The sequence below is a fragment of the Grus americana genome, chromosome 22, assembly GCF_028858705.1.
Source record: "Grus americana isolate bGruAme1 chromosome 22, bGruAme1.mat, whole genome shotgun sequence".
NCBI lineage: Eukaryota > Metazoa > Chordata > Aves > Gruiformes > Gruidae > Grus > Grus americana.
In genome coordinates, this window is record NC_072873.1 from 1,339,348 (window position 1) to 1,365,469 (window position 26,122).

Sequence of the window (26,122 nt, forward strand, 5' to 3'; positions counted from 1 at the left end):
TCCATGAATCTGTATATGAGGGATGTGCACAGCCCTTGGCCATGTGCCAGCAGTCGGTACTGAAGAAACTCCAGCCCTGGCATTTGTTGGAGCTGAAACTGCAGGTGTTCTCTAGGAGAAAAAGACAAACGGATGTGAAACTTGGGGGACTGCGTGTGCTGGCAGGTGCCTTCCCTGTTGGCATCGCCACTAGATGTCAGTGCGTGAAACCGCTTCTTCACCCGGAAAGAGCCACCGAAATGGGGAATCGGCTTGGGAAGATAGGGAGTGATTTCTTTAGGGTGCAGAACTGGTGTAGCTGCTGCTTGCAGGGCACTCTGCTGGGGTCAAGCTCCCTTTAGTAGGGTTCTTAAGACAGGCTTGCAGTCTCTTAACTCTGTCAGAATTTTCCAGGTAGTAAATAGGGAATTTCCTGATGCTATACCAGAAGAAAGTTTAGCAAGTGCTTGATGACTTGGAATTTCATGTTAAATCACACAAGTGATTTTTGGTTTTTAAATCTTTGGTTATTGAATATATGTAGGTGCCACATTGCCACTGGTGTCCACGGAGTTAGCTACCTGAAATCTCTTGGCCCTGAAGAGCTTGCTGAATCTGTTGAAATCTGTCTAGGCCTTTAGCCTCACTAAAACTCTTTGGAACTTAGGCTTAGGTACATTTACTGTCATATTTGGGGGAGGTGGGGTGGAAATCTCTTGCTGAATCTTAGAAAATGTAGGCAGTGAAAAGGGAATTTTCACCAAAACCAATCTCCATAAACAGGTATGGGCATCAATAGGTTGAAATTAGGTTTAAAACTCTAATCTCCTGCCTTGGTTCCCACTTGCTCTGGAGACGTGGCATTGAGTGAGCTGCCTGCGGGATCTTAATATAGCCATCACTTATATTAGTGCTAATATAAAGTCAGCTTGCTTATGTAGGAATTGTTATGAAGCAGAAGAAATACTTGTAAAGTACTTCAGGTTTTTCAGTTGCTAAGTGCTTTATAAATGTTAAAGCATTTATTGTGTGCTATTTGCTTTGATGCACTCCTGCAGGGCTACTTTACCTACTTAAGCATGTTTTTAAGGCAAGTGAGAGAAACTCTATATAATGAAAATACACTCTAAAAATATCTGAAGTGCTATACTTGAATAAACCTTACTTGCTTTTAGGTGTCATCTCAGTCCAGCTCTGGGGGCTAGAGTTACAGAAAGACCAGGATAATGATGAAGTGTTGCAAAAATCCAGAGCACTGTTATACAGATATGAAGATCCAGGACAGCTGCTTCTTTTACTTCTGTGTCTTCAGCAGGTGAGTAGAGAAGGTTTCACCCTGATTTGGGTTCCAGCTTAATGTTTTTAAATGTTTGGTTTTTAGGTGTGGTAGGTCTGGGCAATAAGAGCAGCATCAGATAACATCTTGACCCAAACATGTAAAGCTTGAACCATTCCTGATCCAATTTGATGTGTCTTAAAGACCCATATGGGAGTGGATCTCTGTCTCTAAGGGACTTGTACCATAGAACAACTGCAGGCTAGCTGCTATTTGCTGGCTGTATTTTTGGATGGGGCCTGAGCAACCTGATCTATGTTGGCCTGGCTCTGAGCGGGGGTTGGAGCCTAAATTATTCTGACTGGTGCTAGCTGAAAAGTTTGAAGTTGGTTCTTGACAAAGTGTAGTCGGTGATGTGCAAGCAGGTTAAATGCAGATGTGTGTATACAAATGGCAGAAGGTGCGAGGTACAGAATTTAATGTGGTAGAAAATCTGCTGTGTGGCCTGGGCTAGCAATGAGCTTGGCCCTCTGTATTTTTGAGTCTTGACTTCTGTTTACAGCTGAAGAGGGCCTTGGTATGTTTCAGAAGCAAACTCAACAGCAATGACTGTATTTAATTCAGACAATTGTAGTGCTAGTCTAGCCTGTGGGATTTCTTTGCTGATTGGCATAGTATTTTTTTACTTTCACATTAAAAAAAATACTTCATCGGCTGTTGTACATCAGGAGAACTCCAGTTTTGAGAGGATGTGTCTGCAGACAGTTCAGCAAACAGCTGGGTGGTGTGTTTATTTTTTTTAAAGCTTGAAGCTGGTTTAGATTTGAATGGATACTGACTTGTAGTATAAATAGTCACAGAACCCCCTGTATGGAGAGTTGTGGTCATGTACCATGCGTTGAGCTGAAGGTCTTGCAGAACACAACTAGCTGTAGGTGGACGGGGGTGTTTCAGTAAACTTGAACAGAATCCATGCACACACTCTTTCTCCAGGGCTCTGGCATGCAGACATCTGAGTGGGGCCTGTGTTTTCTGGCATCAGGAGCAAAGTCAGTTCAGTTTGACCTACATCTTTTTTTTTTTTTAATTGTAATGGCAGGGGAAAAAGATCCAGTCTGAGTTTTGCTGAAAGCAGAAGTTTTTCACTTAGTTACAGCTGAATATAGCCATGCTTCCTGGTTCCCTCCCTCCCCCGGGCCTCATAGTATAATCTAATTATTAAATAGTTGCAATAGAAGTACATTTTGCCCTGGCAGGACTGAAGCCTATTGAAAGGCCAGATATTTTTATGCCATCCTCATCCTGTTCCTGCCAAAATGGGTTATTTTTTTTGATTCTCTTGTCTGCTTTTTGGATTTGTGATCTGTTCCTTTAATACATTCCTTCCAGTCTAGGCAGTGCTCTCCAACTGCCTGGCACTGATGTTAATGCCTTGCTTCCTAATCAATCAAGTCCACTGCATGCTTCCTTAAAGGAAAACTCTGCTCATGTTGTTCAGCCCAATGACATAAACTTTCACAGGTGTAAGAAACATTTGTCACCAAAAATGACGCTGATGTGGGAAGTAAAGGTGAAACTTTATCCTGTTTGGCATTTCTGAGCCTATCCCGTGGGCAATTCTTGTTCATAAAACTGACTGTGGTAGTGTGGGCAACTAGCCACAGACTTTGTAGCTCAGTTTCTAGCTGACATGAATATTTTGATTGTAGTAAGAACTTTGGCGATATTAAGAACAGGTTATATGTGAGTATTGTAGGGTCAGAATTTGTCTTTGCTTGCTGCACTAATTAGAGTGGTCCCTAATTACTGTATGCCGTGTCTCAGGTAGTTGCCTGCTGTAGTGGAGGTAGAGGGACAATTTAGGATGTGCCTGTTTAGATCGAGAGTGAAAATAGGAGGCAAGTAACAGAAACCAAATGTCACCCCAAACTAAGGGTGGCGTATACTTGGAGGCTCAGCCAAAGGTTAAGAAAATAAGCATCCCTAAGACAAAGAGTGAGAGAGAATTGTAGTAAGACAAGGTGCAAGTAAGAACCAGAGCTAGGCAAAATGATTTTGAGAACAACAAATTACTATCAGTTTGGTACATTGAGCAGCACCATTCCTAGGATGGTCTGATTTACTCCAATATCAAATATGCATCAATTTGGCTTTTCCCCTGTTCAGGCAGGTTTATCTTTCCCTTAGTTTCCTAGGAGACTGATTAGCTCTGTGCCTTAATGCTGAAGGAGCCAAACAAACACCAAATTGAATGCAAATTGCTAACAGAATGGATGGAGAATGGGAGGATATATCTGGAGGAAGCGCATTGCAAGATGGGAGCATAGCTTTTACACCAGTTTGTTATGCAATATGATCGCTGTCCTTTATACTTCTAATAGAAAAAAAACATGTCTTATTAGAGAAATCTGTCAGATAAATAATGATTGGGGTGAGCAATGTTACTGCTTTCTGGGGGCTTGTGTCCTGTTAGATGTGTGCTGCTGCAAAATGGCTGTTCCTAGGATAAGGTTTGTGTGCCAGCTGGAACTGCTGATTTCCTTTGAAACTCCTGTTTTTGTAATTATTCATGGCAAAAACAAAAAAAAGTTTCTTCCCATATGAACTTCTGGCTTGCTGAGCTCTGAGGTGAGCCAAGTAGGTTATTTTCATCAGTATCTGCATTTTTTCCTAATTACATTGTGCCAGTTGTTACCACACACTTTTATTTACCTTTATTGCTTCCAAATTCGTAAGTTCCATGTTCTGGAAAAGATCAGCAGCATTTCTTGGGGAGCTTGTCTTGGGACTGCCTTGTATCTTTGAGGGAATGATGTTCTTGTGCCAAACATGACCCTTTATGTAAGCTTTTTTCTAGATCACATTTCTAATGCTTTCTAATCTAGTTCAGTTTCAGGAAATAGAAAGGTAGTGCTGTGTGACTGAGCAGCTGTGCTTTGCCAGACAGTGGCTGATGGGTGAACTAGAGCTGTAATTGCTGACGCTCTTCTGTGTGAGCTGAGAAACCATGGGTTTGCCTAAAAACATAAAGCTTCCTTTAACACGTTCCCCTAAGCAAGCTGTTATTCTGTAACGGTGACCGCTTTACATCTAATGCAGCCTGTATTATTCTGGTAAGTCTTACTAAGTCTCTGATGTTGGCTAACTCTTGAATCCATGTGGTTGGGCATGGGAGGAGAAACAAGATCGTCTCTTAGCATGAGATAAGTGGGATCTACCAGCATAGATCAAGATCACAAGTCCTGGTGTCCCCTGGATGTGCTGTGTCCTGCTGCAGGCAGCCTTTGTCTATCACTTCACACTGTCAAATGCCAGCTCCTGCGCAGATGCATGGCCTGGCACAAAGCAGGGGATTGCTCTGAATGCCACCACCGCTAATGGTGACATCAAAGAAAATTGGAAGTCATGTACCCAAAATTCTGTGAGTGTATGATGAAAGGATCCCAAAGAATATAATAAACTTCACCCCCGCTGTCTCTGTTTTCCAGCAGGAGAAGCTGCAGGGTCACAGCAGTGGGATGATCAGATGGCTCTTGTAGTGGGTAGAAGGAACCCAGGCAGCAGTGGAGGATGTTGCAGCAGCAGGCTGCTGAGACACGCTTTATCGTAGCCGTAGTTTTGAGTCCCTTGCCTGCTTTGAATTGCTTTGTCAGTACGTGACTGACTTGCTCCCCTTGGTCTCCTTGTGTTCATTTACATGCTCTATTACGGTGTTGGCAGTGCTGGACATCAGTGATTACTTTTAAGTGCACTCTTTCTTTCTGGGATATTGGTGATTCATACTATTAGGAGAGGCTTCCTGCCTTTCCATGACTTAGTGAAATGATCTATTTCATAATGCCTCCTTACTCTTAGCAGGGCTTGTGCTCTGTTCCCAAAACTCCCACTGTTTTCACTGCAGGCATGACCAGACTGTGAAATAGCTTGGCTGGTCTGGTGAATAATCTGTTAGTCTCTTTTAATAAACTGCAGTTTTATTTATCTTGCTGCTCTTTAGAGCTTTTCATCTCAAAACATTTGAGTGCAGAAACTGTCCAGTAGTGAAAAGCAGCCATCTCTCTTGGGGATAGAGTGGGAGGCAGACAGGCAGGCATTTTACTCCACTGTTTAGAGCGAGAGGAATTTTGTTCAAGGACAATGAGGGAAAGCTTAGCTTGTATGCTGAATGACCCTTTGATCTTCCACGTTCATGCTCAGCTGATCAGGACTTTAAATCTAAGCTCTGTCTCCCTCCTACCCATAGCAAACAGCCAGAAATACAACCTCATTTAAGACTTGAGCGCTGGACCAGAATGACAGGACTGCAGTGGCAGCTGTTGAGCCTTACACATTTCCTATTTGCCTGTCATTTCTCGAGTGATGCTGACATAAAGAACAGTGGGTAGCAGGTCTGGGATGTGTAGTAGAATGTACTCAGAGGGGCCTGTGGGGAAGGGAAGGCCAGGCCTGTCACACAGAAATATTCTCCTGCATGCCTGTAAATGCTGAGGAACCGGACAGTGCTGTAGTGTTAAAAGGTGCCTTTCTGGAACGTGCTGAATAGGTTGGTCCACAGACTTGAGATGCATTTGATAATTCTGAAGCTTTGTGGTGTTTGCTAATGAAATGACTGGCTTTCTGAGGCCCTGCGAGCTGAAAACAGTTAACTGGTGGTGTGGTAGGTCAGCTCTCCTTCTGTGTGAGAAGGCTACGGAAACTCTGGTGGCAGAAGCAGTGGAAACAAGCAGGCAGAGCATGCTGAGAAGTTGGATCCTTGACCTGCAGCCCTTGAGCAGTTGTAACAGATTGTGTTACTTCTGCCACTATGCAGCACATCATTAGGAACCTTAATTATGGGGAGATGACTGCATTGCGTAGGCTAGAGCGTAGCCTGCAGGAATGTAGGAACTTTAATTTTATAACACTTGCTCTGTGGTGTGTGTGTTGGGAAGGATACAGAAAGGCCTGTTCCTGTTGGAAATAAACGTGGCTGGCTGATAATGTGCAACTCAGCTGAGCTAGAGTGGCTGCAAGCCCATTTGATAGGTAACAGCTGGTGCTTTCTTGCCTCTTCCTACTTATTAAAGCAAAATGTGGGGTTTTAAACCTTGAGGGAAGCATTTGCTGAAAGCAAAACTTGGACTTGAGGTGGAGTAGTGCTTAGCTTAGTTGTGCCGAACCACTTCATTTTTATTTTTTTCAGTATTCCTTGCTGTATTTATAGCATGAGATATGGTGAGAACAATCAGAGGCCCAGCTGTGTGACCTCCTTTATGCTAAAACAAAACAGCCCAGAGGAGTGAGTATTTTTAGTTTGTTCCAGCTGTGGGTATTGGGTTCAGATTGCAGTGCCTTAAAAAGACAGTGTGGCAGAGAAACTGAGAGCTGAATTTGAATTTCTATGTTGGAAGGACTGACTGAAGGGTTCCTAGAGAAGTTGAGCTACTGGTCTGTCAGTGAAAAAAGAATATGGTCAAAACTCCTCTACTTGGCATTTATTTTTTGTTGCAGTTTTATGTTCTTTTGAACACCTGTACTTTGGTAGTTCCCTCTGTATTTCTTTTTCTCACATTTAATTTCCTGTTTCTCTGCTAATAGCTACTGTGGACCTTGGGAAGGAAATATTTTCAGGAAGAGTGTCTTTGACTTGATGAAATATCTGTATACAGAGTAGTGGCAAGGTTTCAAAGATCAGTTGGGTATGGCTTTACCTCGTGTCTGCAGTGGGAGCTGGGACAGGAAGAGCTGTTAGACACTTGAAGACCCTTGTTTCATTTAAAAAAATTTAGGTTGAAAGATTAAGTGAACAGAGAAACACTCAGACTGTCTTCTGGTGAGTGCTGTTCTCCCAGAAGTGCCCCTAACACTAGTGCTGTTCTGGAATGTTCCCCTACCCTTGAGCAGAGATGGCTGTGCCTCCTCGTGTGACTGGAGTTTCCACCTTATCGAAGATCTCGCAGCACTCCTTGCTAGAAGAGATAGGGATGATTAGTTTCATGGGCGGCATTTTGTTTGTTTACTGATATTTAATAACCAAAGCTGTGGTTTGTCTCATCTTTGCCTCCATCAGGAGGCACGTTCTGTCTTCCCTCGGTAAATGCGCTATTGCAATACACGCTGCCGCTCCCCCCCCGCCTGGGGGTTTTCTAGAAGCACGAAGATGAGACAGTCGCGTTTCCCATCTGCTGCCTGATTACATGCAAATAGAAACAGCCGGCCTTGTGAGCAGGGCGATACAGGAAGAAGATGGGGAGTGCTGCTCTGCCGCGATAGCCACTGGGGGAGGCCAACAGTCCGCTGCCGTCCAACTTCTCCTCTCCGGAGAGGCTGGCGCAAAGCCCGGGCTGCTTTGCCACCTCATGCCTTTCCCCCTCTCCTTATCTAGCCATGCCACAGCTTCCCAGGCTCCTGGGTTGGTTAGATCAGCCTCACCCTTCTCACTCAGATGCTTCCCTTCCTCTGAACCCATGTAACTGTGTCTGTCCGGAGGCACAATGTGGACCCGGAGCAGGTGGAGTCTGTTTGTGGGTTTAGTATGGGTATGGCAAGTGGAAGGTGTGAAATGGGACGACCTTTATTTGAGGGCTAGTTAGGCTAAAAATATGTTTTAGGGGACTAAAACAAGGAGGGGAAAAAAAAAAAACCCTGCATGTTGTGATGTCTTTCCAGGAAATCAAATTAGATGGTGTAATTCTAAGGTTTAATGGAAGATGTGACCAGAAATGGTGTTTGAGGACCAGAAAGGCAGAGGATGGTGGGTGACCGGCTGCCGAGAGCCGGGGCGGGTGAAGGGGTAGGAGGCACCTTGGAGGAACCGCATGCTGGGAGGGGCTGCGGGGCTGTTCCCAGGCCCTTAGTGCTGGGGAAACGGGAGCTTCGCTGGGACGGGGGTGGGGGGAAGGGGAGGAGTCCTCATCCCGCTCCCCTGGGAGCCGGTGCTGATGGGTCGGATCTGCCAGCGGGCTGGGTACCCAGTGCGGAACAGGAGCAGCGGGGCCTGATCCTGCCCGGCCTCGGGCTCTGTGTCCGACGGCCCTCCTCACCCGCCTGCTCCCCTCTTTCCGGCTGGGGATCGCTTTGGGTTTCAGCTCCGGGTTGCAGTGAGATGACTTGAACTTCGGCCGTCTGAGGGACTGGGCCTTGTGCTTCCCGCTGCCGCCGTGCCCCGGGGAAGGGGGGGGGTGGTGGTGGCCGCACCGGGAACGGTCCGTGTGTCCCGTCCCCGCCGCCTCCCTCCCAAGGTGAAAGAGAAACTGCCCGCCCACGTGACTCGCCGCCGTCACTGCCGGACGCAGAACACAAACACTGCCGGGCGTTTCTGATTAGTCTTTGCGGGGAAGGGGCGGGGCGCTAAGGGAGCTTTGCGATTGGTTTACCGCAGTAGGGTGGGCTTTGCGAGGCCGTTTCGTGTGGCGATTGGTTCTGCCAGCGCTGCGGGGAGGGAGAGAGGGCACGGCTTGAGTGTTGTCTTCCCTCTTTGATTGGTCTGGCGCGGGGGGATAACGCCTGTTAAAGCGTGGCCACGTTTCTGATTGGCTACTGTTACAGCGCGTGCGGGGGAGGAGCTCGCAGTCTGCTCTCATTAGCTTCGGTTGAGGAGGGCGGATCGCTTGGCCGCAGACGCCCAATGATCGCCGGGCTCCGCCCGCCGGCACCGCCCCCGGAGCGCTGATAAGCGGCGTTGGCGGCGCTGGGGGGTCAGTGCGGCGGGGCATGGCGGGGGCGGGCGGCGCCTCCTGCTGCCGCGGCGGGACGGGGGGGCTCCAGCCGCTCCGCGCCACCGTCCCCTTCCAGCTCCAGCAGCGCCGTGGAGACGGGGGCCGGGCAGGTAACGGTGGGAGGAAGCGGATGGGCACCGCCGGTGTGGAGCCGGGTCCACGGGCAGCCTCGGGGCTGCGGCGGGGCACCCCGCGTGTCCCCTGCACCCGGCGGGGCACCGGGGGCGGCCGGGCCCGGGGTGGAGTTCCGAACCGGCACCTCGAGCCGCTCCGCAGGTTCCCAGCGGGACCTCCCGGGGGCGAACTGCTCCGCAGCGTGCCCCCGGGGGGGAGCGCCTCTTCGCCCCGGGCCCCGGCAGCCGAGATGGGTCCGAGGCGGAGCCGGGCTCGGCCCCTGCAGCGGCGGGTCCCGGTGCTGTGCGCGCCCACACCTCCCGTCCGGGGCAGTACCGGGGTTAGCGAAAACTACCGTGCGCTCGGGAGGCTTCTCCTGATCGGTGCTGCGTGGGTGGAAGCGAAGGAGAAACGAGAGAACCGAGGGCAGAGGAGCGGGGAAAACAAACCCGGGAGGGCACGACGAGCGAAGGAAAACGACCCGCGGGACGCGGCCCCGAAGCAGCCGGAGCCCTTTAAAACGCTGCCGTGGGCTGCGATGGCACACGCGAGGCGTGAGCTTTGATCTCCGGCCCCGTGGGGTCAGCAGATCTCCCTTCTGTGCTGGGCTCCGTGCAGGCAGGACAGTGCCACTGCTTGCGGTCTCCTCTTGGGCAGTGGTTTCACAAAAAACCCCCGAGCCCCGTGTTTTATGCAGCTGATCTGGCTTGATAAAGAAGCAATAATTTGATTTGCACTAATGGCAATTGTCCCTAATTGCATTGCTGGGATTTTCTGGCCGCTTCGGGAATGCTTATTTAAATAGAAGGTTTTGGTGACCTAATAACAGTCTTTAGCTTGATGGACGTATTACTTTTGGCTGTTCATGGCACTGCTGCTGGATGTTGGGTTCTTGCTTGGCTTGTTCGTTATCTCAAGAAGCATTGAAATAGCAATTAAATGCTTTTTGAGTTAAATGTAAGATGAAAGCGACTTTTGGAACAGAGAGAAATATTTGTCAAGCTTTGGGCCAGCTGATCTCGGTGGCATCTGCTCAGAGCGCTGGTCTCTTGTTTAAATTCGCCTTGCAGAGGAGCGGGCTGCAGCCCATCCTACAATGAGAATTAAGTGTTGCTACTTGAGACTTTCAGCCATTCCTGCCGCTGGCAGGGTTGGTATTGATCAGAGAAGCTATTAAAAAGATTTTTGCTCAATTTACACTTGAAACAAGTTAATGAAATAAAATTCTTTTGAGTGTTAGTGTCTCCTTCCCTCTCAGCAATATGCTGAAATGGAGGTGAGGTTGCTCTTAATGGGGCAATTACTCAGTAGCTTCAGATGTTACAAAGAAAATAAATCTCAAAGGAGAGCCAGGCTGCCTGTGATCTCTCGGTTGGGTTAGAGTGCTGTACTCTACCTGCTCCAAAGCCTGGGGAACACCGTGCAGCTTTCCGAGGGCAAAACAGCTGGAGCTCTGCTGACATGAACCAGAATTGCTGGTCCTCATTTCTTCCTGGCTCTGTGCCTCACTGTTCGGGCTCTAGGAGCTTGAATTTTTCCTCTTGATCATAGTCATTTCATCTACAGTTTTGGAAGTGTTTAAATTTCCATTGCTCTCTGCTTTATTGCTCTTTGTAAGCCTCAATTTGCTCCCTGCGTGTGTGGGAGCTGTAGCAGTAAACTGGCAGGATTTAACCGAAAACTGGTATCCTGGTGATTTTGTAAGCTAACACTTTTGCTCCTACCTTTTGGGAGCTCTGCATGGAAATCTGTTGCTTTATCATGTCTTTCCGCATTTGATTCTGCTGACTTTCTGAATTGCTCCCGAGCTGTGTGGCGGCTGGGGATCTCTGTGGTTCTGGCTTGGGGTTTTAGAAGAGGTGCAGGGTGATCCGAGGTCTGATCCTGCAGCTGCTCTGATAATAGAGGATCCCATTGAGATGAGGAGCAGCTGCTGAGTTCTCAAAGAGCTTCTGTTAAAGGAAGAGCTAGAGCGGGGGGACGCCAGGAAGGAGGTCTAAGAATATTTTAAAAGGAGATGACTCTAGAAATCCAAGATGTTGGAACTTCTAGTGATGAATCTGATGTGTGTCATTGGGGTCAATGTTGCTGGCTTTTTTTAAAATTCCTTATCTTTTCAGTGATGTGGCTGTTGGTGAAGTAGGTAATGAGTTCGTGTTTGATCCTCTTCAGGTGCAGGCCAGACCTCTCCCTGTTGCATCGGTTATGCCAGGTTAGGTGGCTCGGAGGCGGTTGCTGGGGTAGTCAGAGCTCTGCAGGTGCCGTAACACTGGCATGGTTATGTGTTCTCTGGGGTGGGATGAGCTTTGTGGAGACTTTGAAGTTTAAATCAGTTAACGGCAATGCTCGTGCTGTTTGTGGCCTCAGTTGTTTCCTCTAAAGCCCACACGGAAGCGTGCGCTGGCCGGAGAGTTTCCACGCTTGCACCAGACTTCAGCCTCCCTGAGAGACCTACCTGTGCTTTTGCACTCCTGAACCCGCTGACTGTCCTCAGTCCTCATCGAGCATCGCAGGTCTGAAACCTGGTTTTCTAAAGCATGACACCAAAAAGGTTTTATGCCTCTTTTTTTTAGTATAACACTATAAAAAAACCCAGGATTATTTAAATCACAGCTCAAATTTTAATTTGCAGACCCACTGGTGAACATAGCATTTTGTGAACATGAGTGGGTAAGTAGTCTTGGCCATCTGAATTGGTTCATGCACAGAGAGGGAGAAGATGGAATGTGGTGGGAAAGCAAAGTTATTTCGTATGCTACTCCTTCAGTGCACTCTTTATTAAAAGTGCAAGGAGTAAGCTGGGATGAACACTGGGAGCTACCTACCAGCTGTCCTTCTGAACAGTGTTGGGGTAGATTTCCTGGACAGGGTAACTGCCTCCCTGCCTCCCAAACACTACTGTGGCTATCGGTGACAGTGTGACATAGGAGAGGAGCAACAGCGAGGTGCGGAGACGCGAGGCTTCACCTGTAAATCCGTATGGTTGTTTTGGGGGTTTCATGAATGGCTTCCGCAAGAGCTATGTCTTGTGTTTCACATTAACCCTCTGTGAAACCAAAGCTTTACTGATAGTCTCTCTTTGCCAGAATTCAGAGAGATTCCCCATGTTTCCCACTCCCCCCCTGCAACCCCAGAATTATGTGATGCCTTTTAGTTTTTCAGGAAGTTACTGCTGGCTGAGCCGATTCATCTGGATGGGATTTTGTTGCTTGCCTGGTTTTGAGATGTCCAGTTGGTTTTGCTGTGTGGATCCTGCTAGAGAGACTAAGTGAGCAGACTGCCAAATATCTTTATTTGGTATCTGAATTAAATCCGTGCCTGGTGTATATTATAGTGGCAGACAAGTGGGACACTATTCATAGGCTGTCTGAGTGTATGTTTAGCAAAATGAAAATGTTTCTTTAGAAATAAAAATGTCTGTTTACCACTCGAAAGTGCTGTGGGATTGCTGCCTACGTGGTGGTGATACAGCAGAGCTGTTAGTACCTTTCTCTGCTGCTTCCCCTTGCTGCAGGCATCGCATGATGAGTGGGGGGGTCTCCTCCCCCTGAAGTGCTTCAGGCCTTACTGCGTTTGCTTTAGCAGTTGGTATCTGATGGGGTTTTGTGACCGAAGGGATGGGTATAAAGGCTTTCGTTACTGAAATAGTGGTCCAGATGTTTGCGGTGTCTGCTCTTGAGTTTTCTTTTATGCTGTTTAACACCTGTAGTTTTTCAGGGGGCGCTTAAGCAAATCAACGAGGGGTACACAGGTTCGTAACGTTTATATCCTGTACCCAACTTGAAAGTGAAAAAGCCCATCCTGCAGAAGGTGTCTCAGTAGTAGCAGCAGCTTGGTTGGTATTAACTCTCCAAAAGAGAAACAAAAACCCTCAAGCAGGGGTGCAGAGTACTGACATGGGAAAACTGTGCTGCCGCACTGTGCGAATTGCTGCTTCGACAAACTTTGCATTTCCCAATTTTGGGATTCATTGCTATTAAGTAATTCTGCCTTTGCCTTTAGGGTTTTGCTGTGGGTAAGCAGGCTGATAGAGTTAAAGAGTTAAGCACAGGTAGGGAGCTGTAATGGGGAAAAATGGTCTTGGAGGGACTGGTTGAGGGATGTGAAAATCTTGAAGATGTCCTGCTGTTGCACTGGCCTGGAAGAATCCTGCCTCTGTCCTATGGAATCAAGTCAGTCTTTGTGTAAAACACAGATGAATAGAATATGTGGCTCAGGTTTGGAGGCAAAGCATTGCAGGTGGCTTTGTTTAATGTAGAACGAGTTTCTCGCACAGTAATTGGAGCCCATTCATGGCATTGCAGTCCTCTGCTGATACAAATCATACCTTCGATCTAAACTTGCTGCTCCCAGTTTGTTAGCCTCTGGATACGGGTGTGGGAAAGGGGAAACAAAGGACACATCTATAACTAATCTTGACTTGTGTTGACATTCTGTGGGTGAAACAAGTTTTTCCCTGCTTTAAAATGCTGGAGATGACATTTAAAAACAAATTTGCAGGGGGAAGGGATGGGACTGTGCAGTCAGTTTGATCTGTCCCTTCTATAGCAGAATGCTCCAGAGGAACTAGGAAGCTCTCGGGTCATTTACCCTTGGTGGATTTTTATTTGTGAAGCTTTCTTTCAGCTGAGGCTTATCTAACACAGTTGCATGGACCATAGCAAAGTTTTCAACGTTTGTTGGGTGAGTGGAGAACTGAAGGAACCCAGGCACCTATTTGTTTAGAGAAGCAGTAGCTCCGTTCCAGGTGTGGTAGAGGTTTTACTGTCTGACTGCATGGTGGAAAGGAAGAAAAAAACCAAACAAGTAATTGGCCTAGCCCTGTGAGAGAAATAATGTCAAACACCAAAGTGCAATGAGTTCTCTTTATGCAAAGCTTGGATGTTGAAATACTGTGGAAGTGGCAGAATGGCAGCGTTGGCTACACCGAGCTGATCTTGGTGCTTCCCTCATGGTCCCCACAGTTTAAGATGACAATACTGATTTAGTGGGATTCACAGTTGTACAAGAAAGATCTCCAAGAAAGACCAATAGTGTTGAGCCTGTAAAAATATTTCCTCTTGGTATTAAACAGACCTTTTTTTGTATTAAAAATTAGGCTTGTGGTGCTGCCATTCAAACCACCTGCTAATGCAGGGTCGACTGTACAGGAAATGAGGGAAATATCAAAGACGGTTGTGTGGTTAGCCCATTCTTTGAAAATAATGGGAGGTAATTGTTTCCATGCTTGCCTGGAACCAGCTGCATGACTCTGGGCAAGCTGCTTCTCCTCCCCATGCCTCAGTTTCTCATCGTTTCTGTGCCATCCTCTCAGACTGGAAGCGTTCAGGAACAGGAATTAGGGAGTTTGTAGGGTTCCTGGCATGCTTGAGCCTGAGGCTGCTGTCAGCAAGTGTTGTATGCACAATGCCACTGTGCGTACCCTGTTTAGGCTAGGTGTAACACTGAGCTAGTACTAGCTTTGATATCCTGCTTCCCAGTTAGAAAAGGCACTAGAGAGGTGATAAGAGGTTGTGATTTATTTTAATTTTTTTTTCCTTGCTGAAAAGTTGTTTCAGTAGCTTCATGTTGAACCCCCCAGGCAGATGGCTTAACTGCAACTAGCCATAAAGATGGGTGTGGGAGGAGGGCTTGTCTTAGTGTGGATGTGATTTATGTTGTTATATGTATATAAAGGACAGAAAACATTCTTTTTCCTTGCTTTTGACCTTGTCTGTAACTAGAAATATCAAGGATGTCTTACTCTGTTTTCATTTTATTTTGTTTTATCTGTACGGGAAGATTTCCAAGGGCTTGAGAATCAGAGGTTTCTCATCTTGAGAGTGAGAGCCCTGCCTTTTGCAGTGATCTTGGTTCCTAGATGCTTATCAGGAATTCATTTCAGTAGGGTTAACAAAAGGGAAAAACTGAAACCCACAGCTCTATCTTCATTGCTTGGGTTTCACTCTTCCGATACAGGTGACATGGATGATCCTTGTAGCTCCTTAGTCATCTGTATCCTCCAGGATCAGCGTGAACAAGTCCTAAAGATCGAATGTTTGAACAAGTTTTTGCTTGTTTCTAAACCACTCTTACTGTTCAGGAGAGGCTGCCTGCCCATCTGGTTTTTTCCTACTTCTTACTTAAATTTCAGAGCATAAAGCCAGCCCAGAAGCACTCCCAGCCTGTATCAGGGGGCAAGAGATGGGCTTGCTTGAAGATCCCACCAAAGTGGTGCCTCGCATCAGGCTAGATTTAGGGAATGTGCACTTCAAGCAAAGACTTTGAGGATGTTGAAATTCTTCAATTTGTTTTATCATCTGAAAAACAAACTTTGAAAGAATTAAGTTAAAGGTGAAGAGTTCAGCTCTTTTCCTCCATCAGCTGGGTGTTCAGCTTCAGTTTCAGGCCTTGAGTCCTGTTGGAGAGAGTTAGTTTAACAATGTCTGTGTCCAAAAAAAAAAAAAAAAAGACAGCTTGAACTACTAGTGTCCCCTATTAATTTCCTTCAATCATATCTGCAGATGCTGTGTCCTTTGGGTAGCTCTCTCCAGCTGTACTCTCGTGCAGCTTGTAACCAGGGGAGTGATTACAAAGCCTGGAATTTCTTCCCTTGTGCTCCCTGGGCCAGTTGTGAAGCTCTCGGGGCTGGTTCAGCAAAGCCTGTGGGGCAAGTCGCTGCTGGGTTGTATCAGATGGGAATCCAGCTCCCCAGCCCCGGGTAGGGTCCTCTTTGCCCTTGGGTTTTCTGCTTTCCTGATGCCCCCCCCCCCCCCCCTTGGTGGGTTGCTCCTTTCTGTGTCGGTCAAGCGCTGAAGCAGAGAAAGGTTTTGTGGGGTTTGTTAGAGGGCTGTGCTTTGGGAACAGCAGGTACTTTTTTGGGTGTCTTGGGCTGTGTGCGTACAGTTTGAGCAAGAGTCATGAGGGGCAAGTGTGGTTTAACCACAGCTTCTGCCGCCTCACCGGAAGGTGCAATGGATTTCAGTGCTCTGAGAGTTTTGCATTTTTGTATTAATGTTTACTGAGATGAGCAAAGAGCTATGAAATCCCATCCTGGCATGGGTGTGAATTTCCCTTCAGTTGTAAACTGTCTTTAAAGGAAAAGGGATTATAATTTTAAAATACTGAGAGAGATGTAGAATACTTCCTTTGCAGAGACTTGAGGGGAAAAGACTTGGTGCCTGAAGTTACTGCTGTGGACATGTTAACTCCTTGCAGGAGCAGCTGAGGGTTGTGTGTATCATTACCTTTTAATCTGCCTATAAATTCCAGGGTCATTCACCTCTTTGAAGCCCCTTAACATCTAAATTGTTCTTTTGCTCTACCCATACATATCAATTACAAGTGGCTGTCTTACTGCCGCCTTCTTGCATTACTACTGAACGTAACTGTCCTTTCTCGCTATTGGGCTAAAGCAAGATTATTCTTTTCCTAGAAAATGCAGACGATGTGTCCAGCCTTCAAAGGTTGCTGGTAGTCAGCCTGCTGCCTGTCTGGTACTGGAGATCATCTCTGCATCCCTGCTTGGCTTTGTTTTCTGATGGGGGTTTTGTGGAGACCCCTCAGATGTGGATTTAAAACCTCTCTCGTCTTTTGGTACCTTGAGGAAGCATGTTCTGGCAGACTTCTGTGGATCTCCTCTTCCATTTCTGGTTAAAGCTTGAGATCTTTCCCTTATCTGCTCCACTTAAGGCCTGTCTGTAGCTCTCTGTGGACAGGGTAATCTTTTTCTCTCCAGCTGCTCTGAACTTTCATCCCAGGACCTCTCCAGCTCTTGATCCTGCCTTCATCCCTGTCTCGGTGGCTAGCTCTGACCATGCCGTGAATTCCTGTGAAACCCTTCTATTTTCAAGCACGTTTTCAGATTTCTGTAGTATACGAAGCACGAGATCTTAAATTTCATTAAGAACAAGTAAAACTGCCTGTTCACCTCCTCTTAGGCTTTCTGGGATTCCCAAGGCAAAAGCATTTATTTCTTGCAGAATCCTGTGTTGCTTTCAGATTGTGAAACTAAGATTAAGGTCCTGTCCGGGAGTGCTCTTGCAGAAGCAGGATGCGATGGCTTTGGTGTGCCACGAGGAAGTGCCTGGGCCGACTGCAATGGTGGCAAGCGTGGTTTCTGAAATCTTCTCATCTTCTGAACGTGGAGAGAGTGCTGTAAAGACATAATGCTGGGAAAAGGCAGATCTTGCCCTGTAAAGATTTTTAGTCATTGCTATGTTAAAGATTGAGACTGATTCTGTTGCATTTCCTCAGTGCAGCAGTCAGGACACACAATTTCCTTTACCTGCTCCATCTGGAAGAAAAGAATTAAATAAAAACTGAGGATCTATTTCTGAAGCTTGCTTGCTGCTGAGAACTTCTTGTCCTATTTGGCAACAACCTGTCAAGTAACTTGATTCACCATGATGAAACTGCAGAGAAATCAAAATGAGATTTAAAGAGGTTGCAGTGTTGAAGCTTCAGTTTTGATCTTTCTCTCACTAACTCTTCCGCTGGTTGTCACTGCACTGGAAATGCCCAGTAAAAGTGGTTTTGCTCCTCAGAGAAGACATGTTTTCTGATCAAGTACCATCTTGCAGAGTGAGGTTAGATGAAGTGCGATTCCCTGACACGGTTTGTGGATCGCTGTTCTTCGCATCATCTGGAAGTCCTGCACATGTCTCTTGTCCGGTTATGTTTTAAAACAAGAAGAGGAGAAGGGAAGACTCTGGATTTGTTGCAGTGTACCAGCCTCATCTCTTGCTCTGTTAGATCGGAGCTAGCGAGCTTGGGGTGATGCTACGGCCAAGACCTGCTCCACACCAAAGCTTTTGGTTGGAGTTGTAGCTTATTAAGCAGCACAGTCCTTCAGATGAACGTACGGTGCTCTGGCCTGGCAGGATGGCCGATTTCCTTTCTGCTGTGGGAGCTCCTGCCCTGGTAACCACCACAGCAATGCCAGTGTTGTGCCACCTGAGCTGTATGCAAGTAGCTGTTGTGCAAAAAAAAAAAAAAAAAAAAAAAAAAGTTCTGTATAGAGATCTCCCAGTGAGATTGCCTAGGAAGATGTTAAAGATCAAGGAAGTGGTGCTGGGGTGCAGTAGGGGACTCTGATACACAAAATATTCACACCAAACCAGGCTGCTGGGTGTGTAAAAGAGGTGCTTCTGTGTCACAGGGTCCTGCAGTGGTTTGACAGGCCCATGAGAAACTCAACTTAGGCATTCATGTTATCTGACTGCGTCCGTCCCCCACATCAGGAGCATTACCTGAATAAGATGTTTGTCGCAAAGAGCGTTGAAAGGTGTAGATGGGAGAAGCTGATACAGAAGTTAAATAATTAGCAGTAATTTCTGTTACACTGGGGTGGAAGATATTTGCATAAGTTAATTATTGACGGAGTTGCTTAGGTTCCATCTGAGCTAAACTCTGCCTGACAAATTCTCTCTTGAAAGCTTACAGCTCTTGCTTGAGCTAATAAACTGAAAACTGCATCCAAAACCATTATGTGCACCTCGATATTACAGGGAAAGCTTCCTTGTGAGGCAAAGCCTCAAACAGCCTGTTCTTCCATGGTTAACTTGAAAGCTGATTCTATTTAAACAGGAACTGTTATTTTATGCTTCATCGCTTTGAGATAGACCTTTGCAGGGCCATATTCCAAAACTGTCAGGGTCTGAACAGCAGGTCCCTACATTTCTAAACATTCTTCTGCTATTAAAGGGTCGGTTTCCCCAGGGTGAAATCTAGAGAGGGAAGGAAGGAAATTTTACAACTCTAAAGAAAGTAATAATGGGAACTTTATTTTTGCTTGCCATCATTTTTGGATTCAGCTGTAAGTATTCTTTGTTGAAAAGTGACCCCGGAGATTTTTAAAAGTTTACTTGAAGACTTTTATTTTCTTTTTAGATGCAGAGATTGGCTGGGCTAGAGAGCATTTAGGAAGCTCTGAGCTCCCCGATGTTGATGTGGTTGGGAAAGACTAGGGACACTGCAAATCTACAACTCCAGTACTGAAAACTTTCTACTTCTAAACGCACGCATTGCACCACTCTCTAACTTGCAGCTGCACGAAAGCTCCGTGCAGCAATTAGAGGCAGCCAAATGGCTCCTGGAGATACGGCGACGGTTCTGTTATCAGCGGCAGCTTTACTGTCACATGAAAAGTAAAAGCACCACAACCTGATGCTTCTCAGCTGTGGAGCTGGCTTGGACCAGCTCCAGAGCTGGTGGCCAGGTGGCAGCTGTGCAGCTCGGTGCGGAGGGATGATAATAGCACGGAGCTGTAAACAGGACGCTCCACCCTACCTCGGCGCCTCTCGCACCCTCCTCCTCATGCCCAAAACGCCGTGCTGTGCACGCAGCCTTTGCACCGTAAGGAGGGGCAGCCCGCTCCCAGCTACCCCCTGGGCTTCTCCATGCCACTTAAAACCAAACTGAATTGTTGGGTAGCAGAGTTGCGATTCGGGAAAAGGAATAACAGTTCTTGCTGTTCGTACGTGAATAGCTTTAGATATTTGTCGGCCATTGGACGTGATTGATGTGGTTGTCACCATGCAAAGCCATGGCTCCTCTGCTCCTGGCTGCCCTCGAGGTCCCTCCAGGCTGGTTTTGTCTGTGTTGCCCTGTGGAAGGTCTGGAGCGTGAAGGTGACCCCGGTCACTCTGGATGTGCTGGCTGTGTTGGGGATCTCTTGGGGAGCTCTGGGAGGGGTGTGGGGGAGAGGGGCTGCCCTCTTGCAGTAGCGTTCAGTTCTTCTGCCACAGCCTGGCTGGGGAGAGCAGCAGGAGAGGAAGAGACAGCTGAAGTCATACGTAATGGAGATGCTGCCTGTGGGGGCAACGAGGCACTGAAGAGGAAGCTGCAAATACTAAAATTGCTAAATTAGTTTCTAAATTAGAGTTAGTGGTAGATGTCTTCAACTGTTAAGTGTTGGGAGCAGGGAGGGTGCCTTGAAATGCCAGCTGGACCCGACACAATGAGCCTTTAATCCAGTGTGGACCTTACGAGGTGTGGCTGTCATGCAAGGACTAATGCTTCTCTCGCCCTCCCACATGGCTTTTTGTTCCTACCCTTTTCTCACCTAGAATTCAAATTCCACTGCTCAAATGGTATTTTAGCTGATAAAAAGATGTATTTAACAGGCCATTTCCCTGGAACTGAGACTGTGAGCTGCAGCACCTTTGTATACAGAGGTATTTGGCAAACACAACATCGTGCTTAACAGTTTTAGCACTGGTTTTAGCATGGTTAACTCGCTGCCTGCCTGCCATGCCCCTGTTTTGGGGGGGAAGGAGAGAATGTCTGTACGCAAAGCACCTGGAGCAGAGCGCTGTGCGTGGCCTTAATATCTTGCCAGGAGGCCATAGGGCTGGTTCTAATGTGCGTGGTAATTTGCATGTCTAATCAAAATGAAATGCAAACAAACTTTCCTGCTGGCTTGAACTTGCCTCTTTCTTGCTACCTTTTTGGTTTTGGCGATAACAGCTTTTTTCAGCTGCAGGGGTGACAACGGGGGTGCAGAACAGGACAGCGGTGCTGTCTGTCTGCGGCTCCGTGTCGATTGCATCCAGTTTGGAGCCGGCCGGGATGTGATGGAGGAACCGGGGAACGTGAGTGAAGCGTGTGTGCTCTGTCTCCCCTCGCTTTAGCCTGTTAAGAGAGACCCTTGGCTCTGTGTCCTCGTGATGGGATTGCGCTGGTGTGTGTCGTTGCTGACACACAAACTTAAACCAGTCTTATTTACAAAGGTTTTCTGTTAATCGTGTTTCTAGCTACGGTTATGAAAGTAATGTCTGAACAGGCAGTGCGGCCATGCTGTGGAAGCTGGGCAGATCCAGAGCTCCTGGATTTGAGCTCAGGTCCTGCCAGCGATGGGTTATGACAGCGAACAGGTTGTGCATCTCCCTTTCTGGTCTCTGCTGAGTGAATTCTTGCACCTACTAATGACACCAGGCACTCGTGTAGTCCCACTGGAGGGTCTAAAACTTTGCAGACTTTCTTTTAGCCTCCTTGAAACTGGAAGCGAGCAATAGCGTGCTTCCTTGGGGGAAACTGAGGCATGCAGGCTCCCTTCACTGCTGGGTCTTAGCCTGCATTCTCTGACTAAGCATTGTGCTCCAATTAGTAAGAAAGTAAGTGGGGGTTTTTCTACAGTGCTCATGCCAAAGCAATGTGGGCATGCCGAGTATTTCACTCGGTTGTGTAGCAGCTCCCTTGACGTCGACTGGAGTGTCTAATCAATGGCTTCAAGCACCACTTAAGGACTGCAGTAAAATCTCTGCTGCTAGAGAAGCAATCTCTTGGTGATAGCGTGAATACGGCTCTCCACAGCGGAGTGAGTAGGAGGGCAGACCGAGCAGTCGATCCAGCAGCCTTTGCTGGCCCACTCCACTGAAGTGGTGTTTCTGTCACTGCTTGTTTTCGATAGCTGACTCGGAGCAGGAAAGCTGCCCGCGCTGAGGCTGAGCCACGGTGTGGCCTTGGCAGGGAAGAGCTGCTGCTGTGAGAGTGGGAACTCACTGGGCACGTTAGAAGCAATAGGTTTCCAAAAAGTAAATGGACTTCTCCAGGCTGTATGTGCTAGTTCCCTTCTTGTGACCTTTGCAATGGTCATGGGCTCGTTAATTGTGATAGCTGTTGCCAAATCTTGGCCTTGGAAGTCTAATTTTCTTCTCTTTTCCCCCCTGTCTAGCCAGCGTTCCCTGCGCTGCCGCCGTTGAGAAGCCTGGCCGTCCCCGGCAGCCCCATGTGCGGCGCACCTCTTCGCTAGATACCATCGTGGGCTCCTACCTGTTGGGACAGTGGCCACGGGACACTGAAGGAGCTCCTGCTTCGTGCATGAATGACAAAGCTACCCAGGTATAAACGCCTGAAGTCTCTGGGCAGGACAGGGCTGTGTAAACTGGGGGTGAATAGGGAAGGCATTAAGTTCCCATCCGTCCAGCTGCAACTTTCTAGGAAGGGTTTTTTTTCCCCTTTTGCTTCTCAGCTTCAATTGATTCCACTTTGGTGCAGAGTTAGAATTTCCTTGGCCTTGTTTGGAGGCAGATGGCCTCTGGCTTTCTGCTCCAGTACTGGCTCAGTGCTATTTATTTTTTTTCTGGCTTGCATTTCTGGGCCAAGTCCTTACATAACGCTCGCGGGCTGTGTGCCACACGCTGCGAGAAGTCGAGGGTGCTCCGGCAGAAGGGCTCACCAGCACGAACGGCGCAGCTCTCTGCTGTAGAATGGAAAAGCTCCAGACCTCGAGGAACTCTTAGCAACCTGTAAATATTACTGTATGGCAGCAAATAGCACTTGCCTATCTGCAGAGGTGAACGATTTTGGAAGGATAAGAGCATCCGTTTGCTTAATGAGTTGTTTATTTAGCACATTCAATCTCTGTTAACTTGCTGTTTGATCTTTGCTATTCAACAATTTATTACTGGGCTGTTTGCAGGAAATTCTCAATTGGATTCCAACTTCCATTGTCCTTTTCCAAAGTATTCTTGCCTGCTTTTGTTTCAGTTCTAGTGCCCAAGAGCGCTGCTGAGGGCAAGAGGGCGTGCTGGAAAGGAAGGGAAAGAATTCGTCTAACTTTATTTCCGAGTCAGGGAAGCACACTCTTCCTTTCTCTCTTCACCAGCAGTGGGAACACTTAACCCTGGTGTTTTGGGGCTAATTAGTTTTTCTTGCATGTGGCCCTTTTGGGGAAAGGGTTGGAGAAGAGGGACACCTCCTTCTTCCCGGAATGGAAGATACCGGGATGGTAATTCCCATTCTGCTGAGCGCGGAGCTGATGGCTCCTCTGCAGTGAACAGGCCAGGTGTGCCCCAGCCTTTCATCGGTTATCTGTAAGTGTCTTGCAAATGCTAATTTTCACCTTGCAACACGCCTGTGCAACGAGCATGCTCTGCGTGGCAAATGACTTGTCTGTTGAAAGCTGGGAATAAAGTCCTTGGGTCTAGACTGCTTTGTGCAGTAACGAAATGTTCCTCGTGTAACCTCCGGGACTTTGCCACTCCTTCCATGTTTTCAGGCTTAATAGTTATCAAACTTGGAACTTTCTCTGCTAGCCAGCACATGTTTACTTCCCTCCTTATTCAGCTGCTGATCAGCTGTTTTGCAGAGCTCTGTAGATTTGCTGTCGTAAGGTGGTTAAGTGAGAGATACAACTGCAGGTGCTCGGTGCGGGGGTGAGGATGGCAGCACTATACACGATTGGAGCTTGTGGCTTTATCTTGCTGCGCAAAGCATATTTTTTTTCTCTCCTTTTTCTGAGGAAGCGGTTTTGCCACAGTTAGTACAAAAGGTTCCGTAATTTCCTTCTGCCTTGATAGTCTGCCCACGAGAGGTGGGACGCATACGTGCTCTTCATTTTCAGGCCTTCCTATTGCAAACAGCATTTTTTTTTTTTTTCCTTTTTAGGCCCTATTTTTTTGGTGAGCAGTGGTGCAGTGCTCGGCGCTCTGGGTATCACGGCAATAGGCTGCAATAAGTGACTTCTCAAACAGGGCTCAGAGGCTTCCAGCGCCTGGGGGGGAGTTTCTGTCGCATTCTGCCAAGCAGGACTGTTCTTAGCAGCCGGAGTTCAGCTTCCCACAGGCTGGCTTCTCGCAGTAACGCGGGACAGGGCTGCAGATTTGTCTTTTAGACCTTTGCCTCTTCTCCTTAGCTTTCTTCTGTGTGTGATCTACTGGGATATAAAATGACACAATGTTTTGGGATAACAGCCAAATAACGATGTCGGAGTTGTTTAGGAGAGACTCTTTGAGGTAGGAAATGAGCTCAGATGTGCCATGTGCAGAAGTGGCGAGGTTGGTCTTTGCCATAGGATTTCCTATCACGTTGGTCGGCCTGGCACGGGTCAGGGGGAGCACGGGGGTGGCTGTGACCGACTGCTCTGAGCTTAGCAGGGCCAGGCTGAACGGATTTCTTCTCTCAAACCGAACCCTGTAAATTGACTAGAACAACTCCTGTGCCACCATGTCTGCTGCTTACAGGCATTGCAAAATGGAGACCTGGACAACACAGTTCTAGCTGTAGGAATGTTGTGTGTTCCGCTTACAGCGGTGTGTGTAAGGAGGGGCTTCATTCAGAGCCTGTTAAGTCAGGAGAGGGTTGGATTTCCACCTAGAAATCACCTGTATCCCTTTACAGAAGGGAAGTCTGGTAACTCTCTTGCCTCGTTCCTTTGGTTTGAATAGATTTTAAACCCTATTTTGAGAGAAGAGGCTTCTGTCATCCCCGTGACTCAACAGGGTTGTTTAAAACAGCTGCTGTTCTTGCAGCAGCCTCTGGGGAGATCAGTTAAGCTGCTTGGAGGGGAACTGTTCTCAGGCCCTTGCACCTTCTGGCAGCCTGTCACTGAGGATGGAGGAGGGAAGGATTGTCCAAAGCCTCCCACAGAAATGGCAGGCAGCAGCGAGCGTTTTGAGAGGCACTCAAATGTGATGTTGGGGAAAAAATGATGGCTGGTCTTGAAAATGATGTGCCTTGGGACTGTTCCGATTCTGGAGTCTCTGCTGAGAGGGCTGAGTTCAGTGGAAGGAAGTTCACACCCTTTGCTGATCAGATTAACTGCCCTTTCTGATTTCCATTGATATTCAGAGTGTGGCTGTTGCTTGGAAAACAGCTGTGTAATGTGGTGCCGAGGCTGTTGTTCTGCATGAAGAGAGTCAGCTGAGAACTGCCAGCCCTGCAAATGGAGGGACGTGAGCTGGAGAGGCAGCTGGGTTCTTCCCGTGCTGCTGCAGCAGCAGCCGTCAGTCTGCAGGCCAAACTCGGGTTTTGGTTACGCCTTTGAACTCCGATACGGGAGCTCGAGGTCTCAGAAGCAAGTTGTGTGTTCTCACAGTTGGGTGAGGCTTTTCCTCTCGGTAACGCTTCTTCGTACAGTGAGTGCCTGCAGCCCTACGTCACCGTTTGTCAGACGGGAGCCTGTGCAAGCGGTGCAGGGGGCGGTTGCGGTTGTTCCTCCGCAGTAGTGGCTCAGAGTGCTTTATCACACCAGGTTCTTGTGGTGAATTAAGGCACTGACTTCTGGGCAGGTCTCTCGCTATGTAGGTCTGTGAGGTCCAGTTTCCTGATAGGCGCAAATCTGGCCAAAATGACTTTGTTTTGGCAAATATAAATAGATGGTTACCTCTTAACGCATGTTAGCGAGTAGCATGTTAATGGGGGGATGCAGGACTAGGACTGTGAACGGGCAGAAGTTGATCGCTTACTCTTAGGGCTCTACCACCAGTCTCCAACCAGTAAATGTTGTGATTATTCTCAGCCGTGTTTCTCATCACTTCAGACTCCAGTGTCCTGGCATGACGCAGAAGTGGGGAAAGCCAGCTCCAGTGTTCACAAGCGTTCTGCTTCTTGGGGTAGCACAGATCACCGCAGAGAGGTAAACCAGACCACCCCCAACGCTTGAGCGAGATCTGTGTTAGTTGCTAACGTATAGGAGGCTCCTGCCTGCGTGGGAGGGCAGTGGGAGGACAGGATACTATTGAAGATGAGACCGTGGCCCTTGTGCTCATCCCTAACGCTCCGCGATTCAACTGCAGACTGATCTCTTTGGCTTCCTCTAGCAGGCAGCTATTGTAAAGTAGCTCTGCTGAAACTCGGTGCGTTGCTTGGCGGTGTTGTGGCATAGGTGGGCTCCAGTGGGGCCTGGTTCCTGTCGCTCTGTAGGTGGAAGATAACCCAGACCCACTCGAGGGAAGTTTGTGCTGAGGCCTTGCGAATACTTCTGGCTCATCCTTTGAGAGGTGGCCGGAGCCGCTGTTTGTGCGATTGAAACAGTCTCTATTTTGGCACTTCCACGTGGGTTGGAAGAGAGGGGGAGGAGAGACACAAGGCACGATCCTTTCTGGTGGAGGTGTGTTGGCTTCTCTGGTTCTGTACCTGAAACTCTGTTTGCTAGATTGCCAAACTGAAGCAACAGCTCCAGCGAACAAAGCTAAATGGCAGAAGTGGCAAAGAAAAGGAGAAGAGCTCCCCGCTCCAGGGGGACCACGCTGTCCTTGGATCGCTCAGGGTACGTTCACGTCTCCCCCTGCTCTGCTGTCACTGTACATCCTAGTGAGGGGGAGAGCAAACTCCTTTGGGCAGGTGTCCAAGG

General features: G+C 47.8%; 1 protein-coding gene across 8 annotated transcripts in view; it reads left to right on the forward strand.

The window, feature by feature from the left end:
- Window positions 1-26,122, forward strand: part of FAM117A (family with sequence similarity 117 member A) — a 31,965-nt gene that overhangs the window by 2,366 nt on the left and 3,477 nt on the right. For 5 of the 8 annotated variants that reach the window (XM_054801152.1, XM_054801150.1, XM_054801153.1 and 2 more), the window contains 4 exons: window positions 1,155-1,294; window positions 21,722-21,888; window positions 25,289-25,405; window positions 25,925-26,038. In XM_054801152.1, coding sequence (XP_054657127.1) covers window positions 21,868-21,888; window positions 25,289-25,405; window positions 25,925-26,038 — 252 coding nt within the window. In that variant the 5' untranslated portion in view covers window positions 1,155-1,294; window positions 21,722-21,867. Of the gene's footprint in view, window positions 1-1,154; window positions 1,295-8,931; window positions 9,063-21,721; window positions 21,889-25,288; window positions 25,406-25,924; window positions 26,039-26,122 lie in introns of those variants that run through there. The other 3 variants (XM_054801147.1, XM_054801146.1, XM_054801149.1) reach the window with 3 other exon arrangements.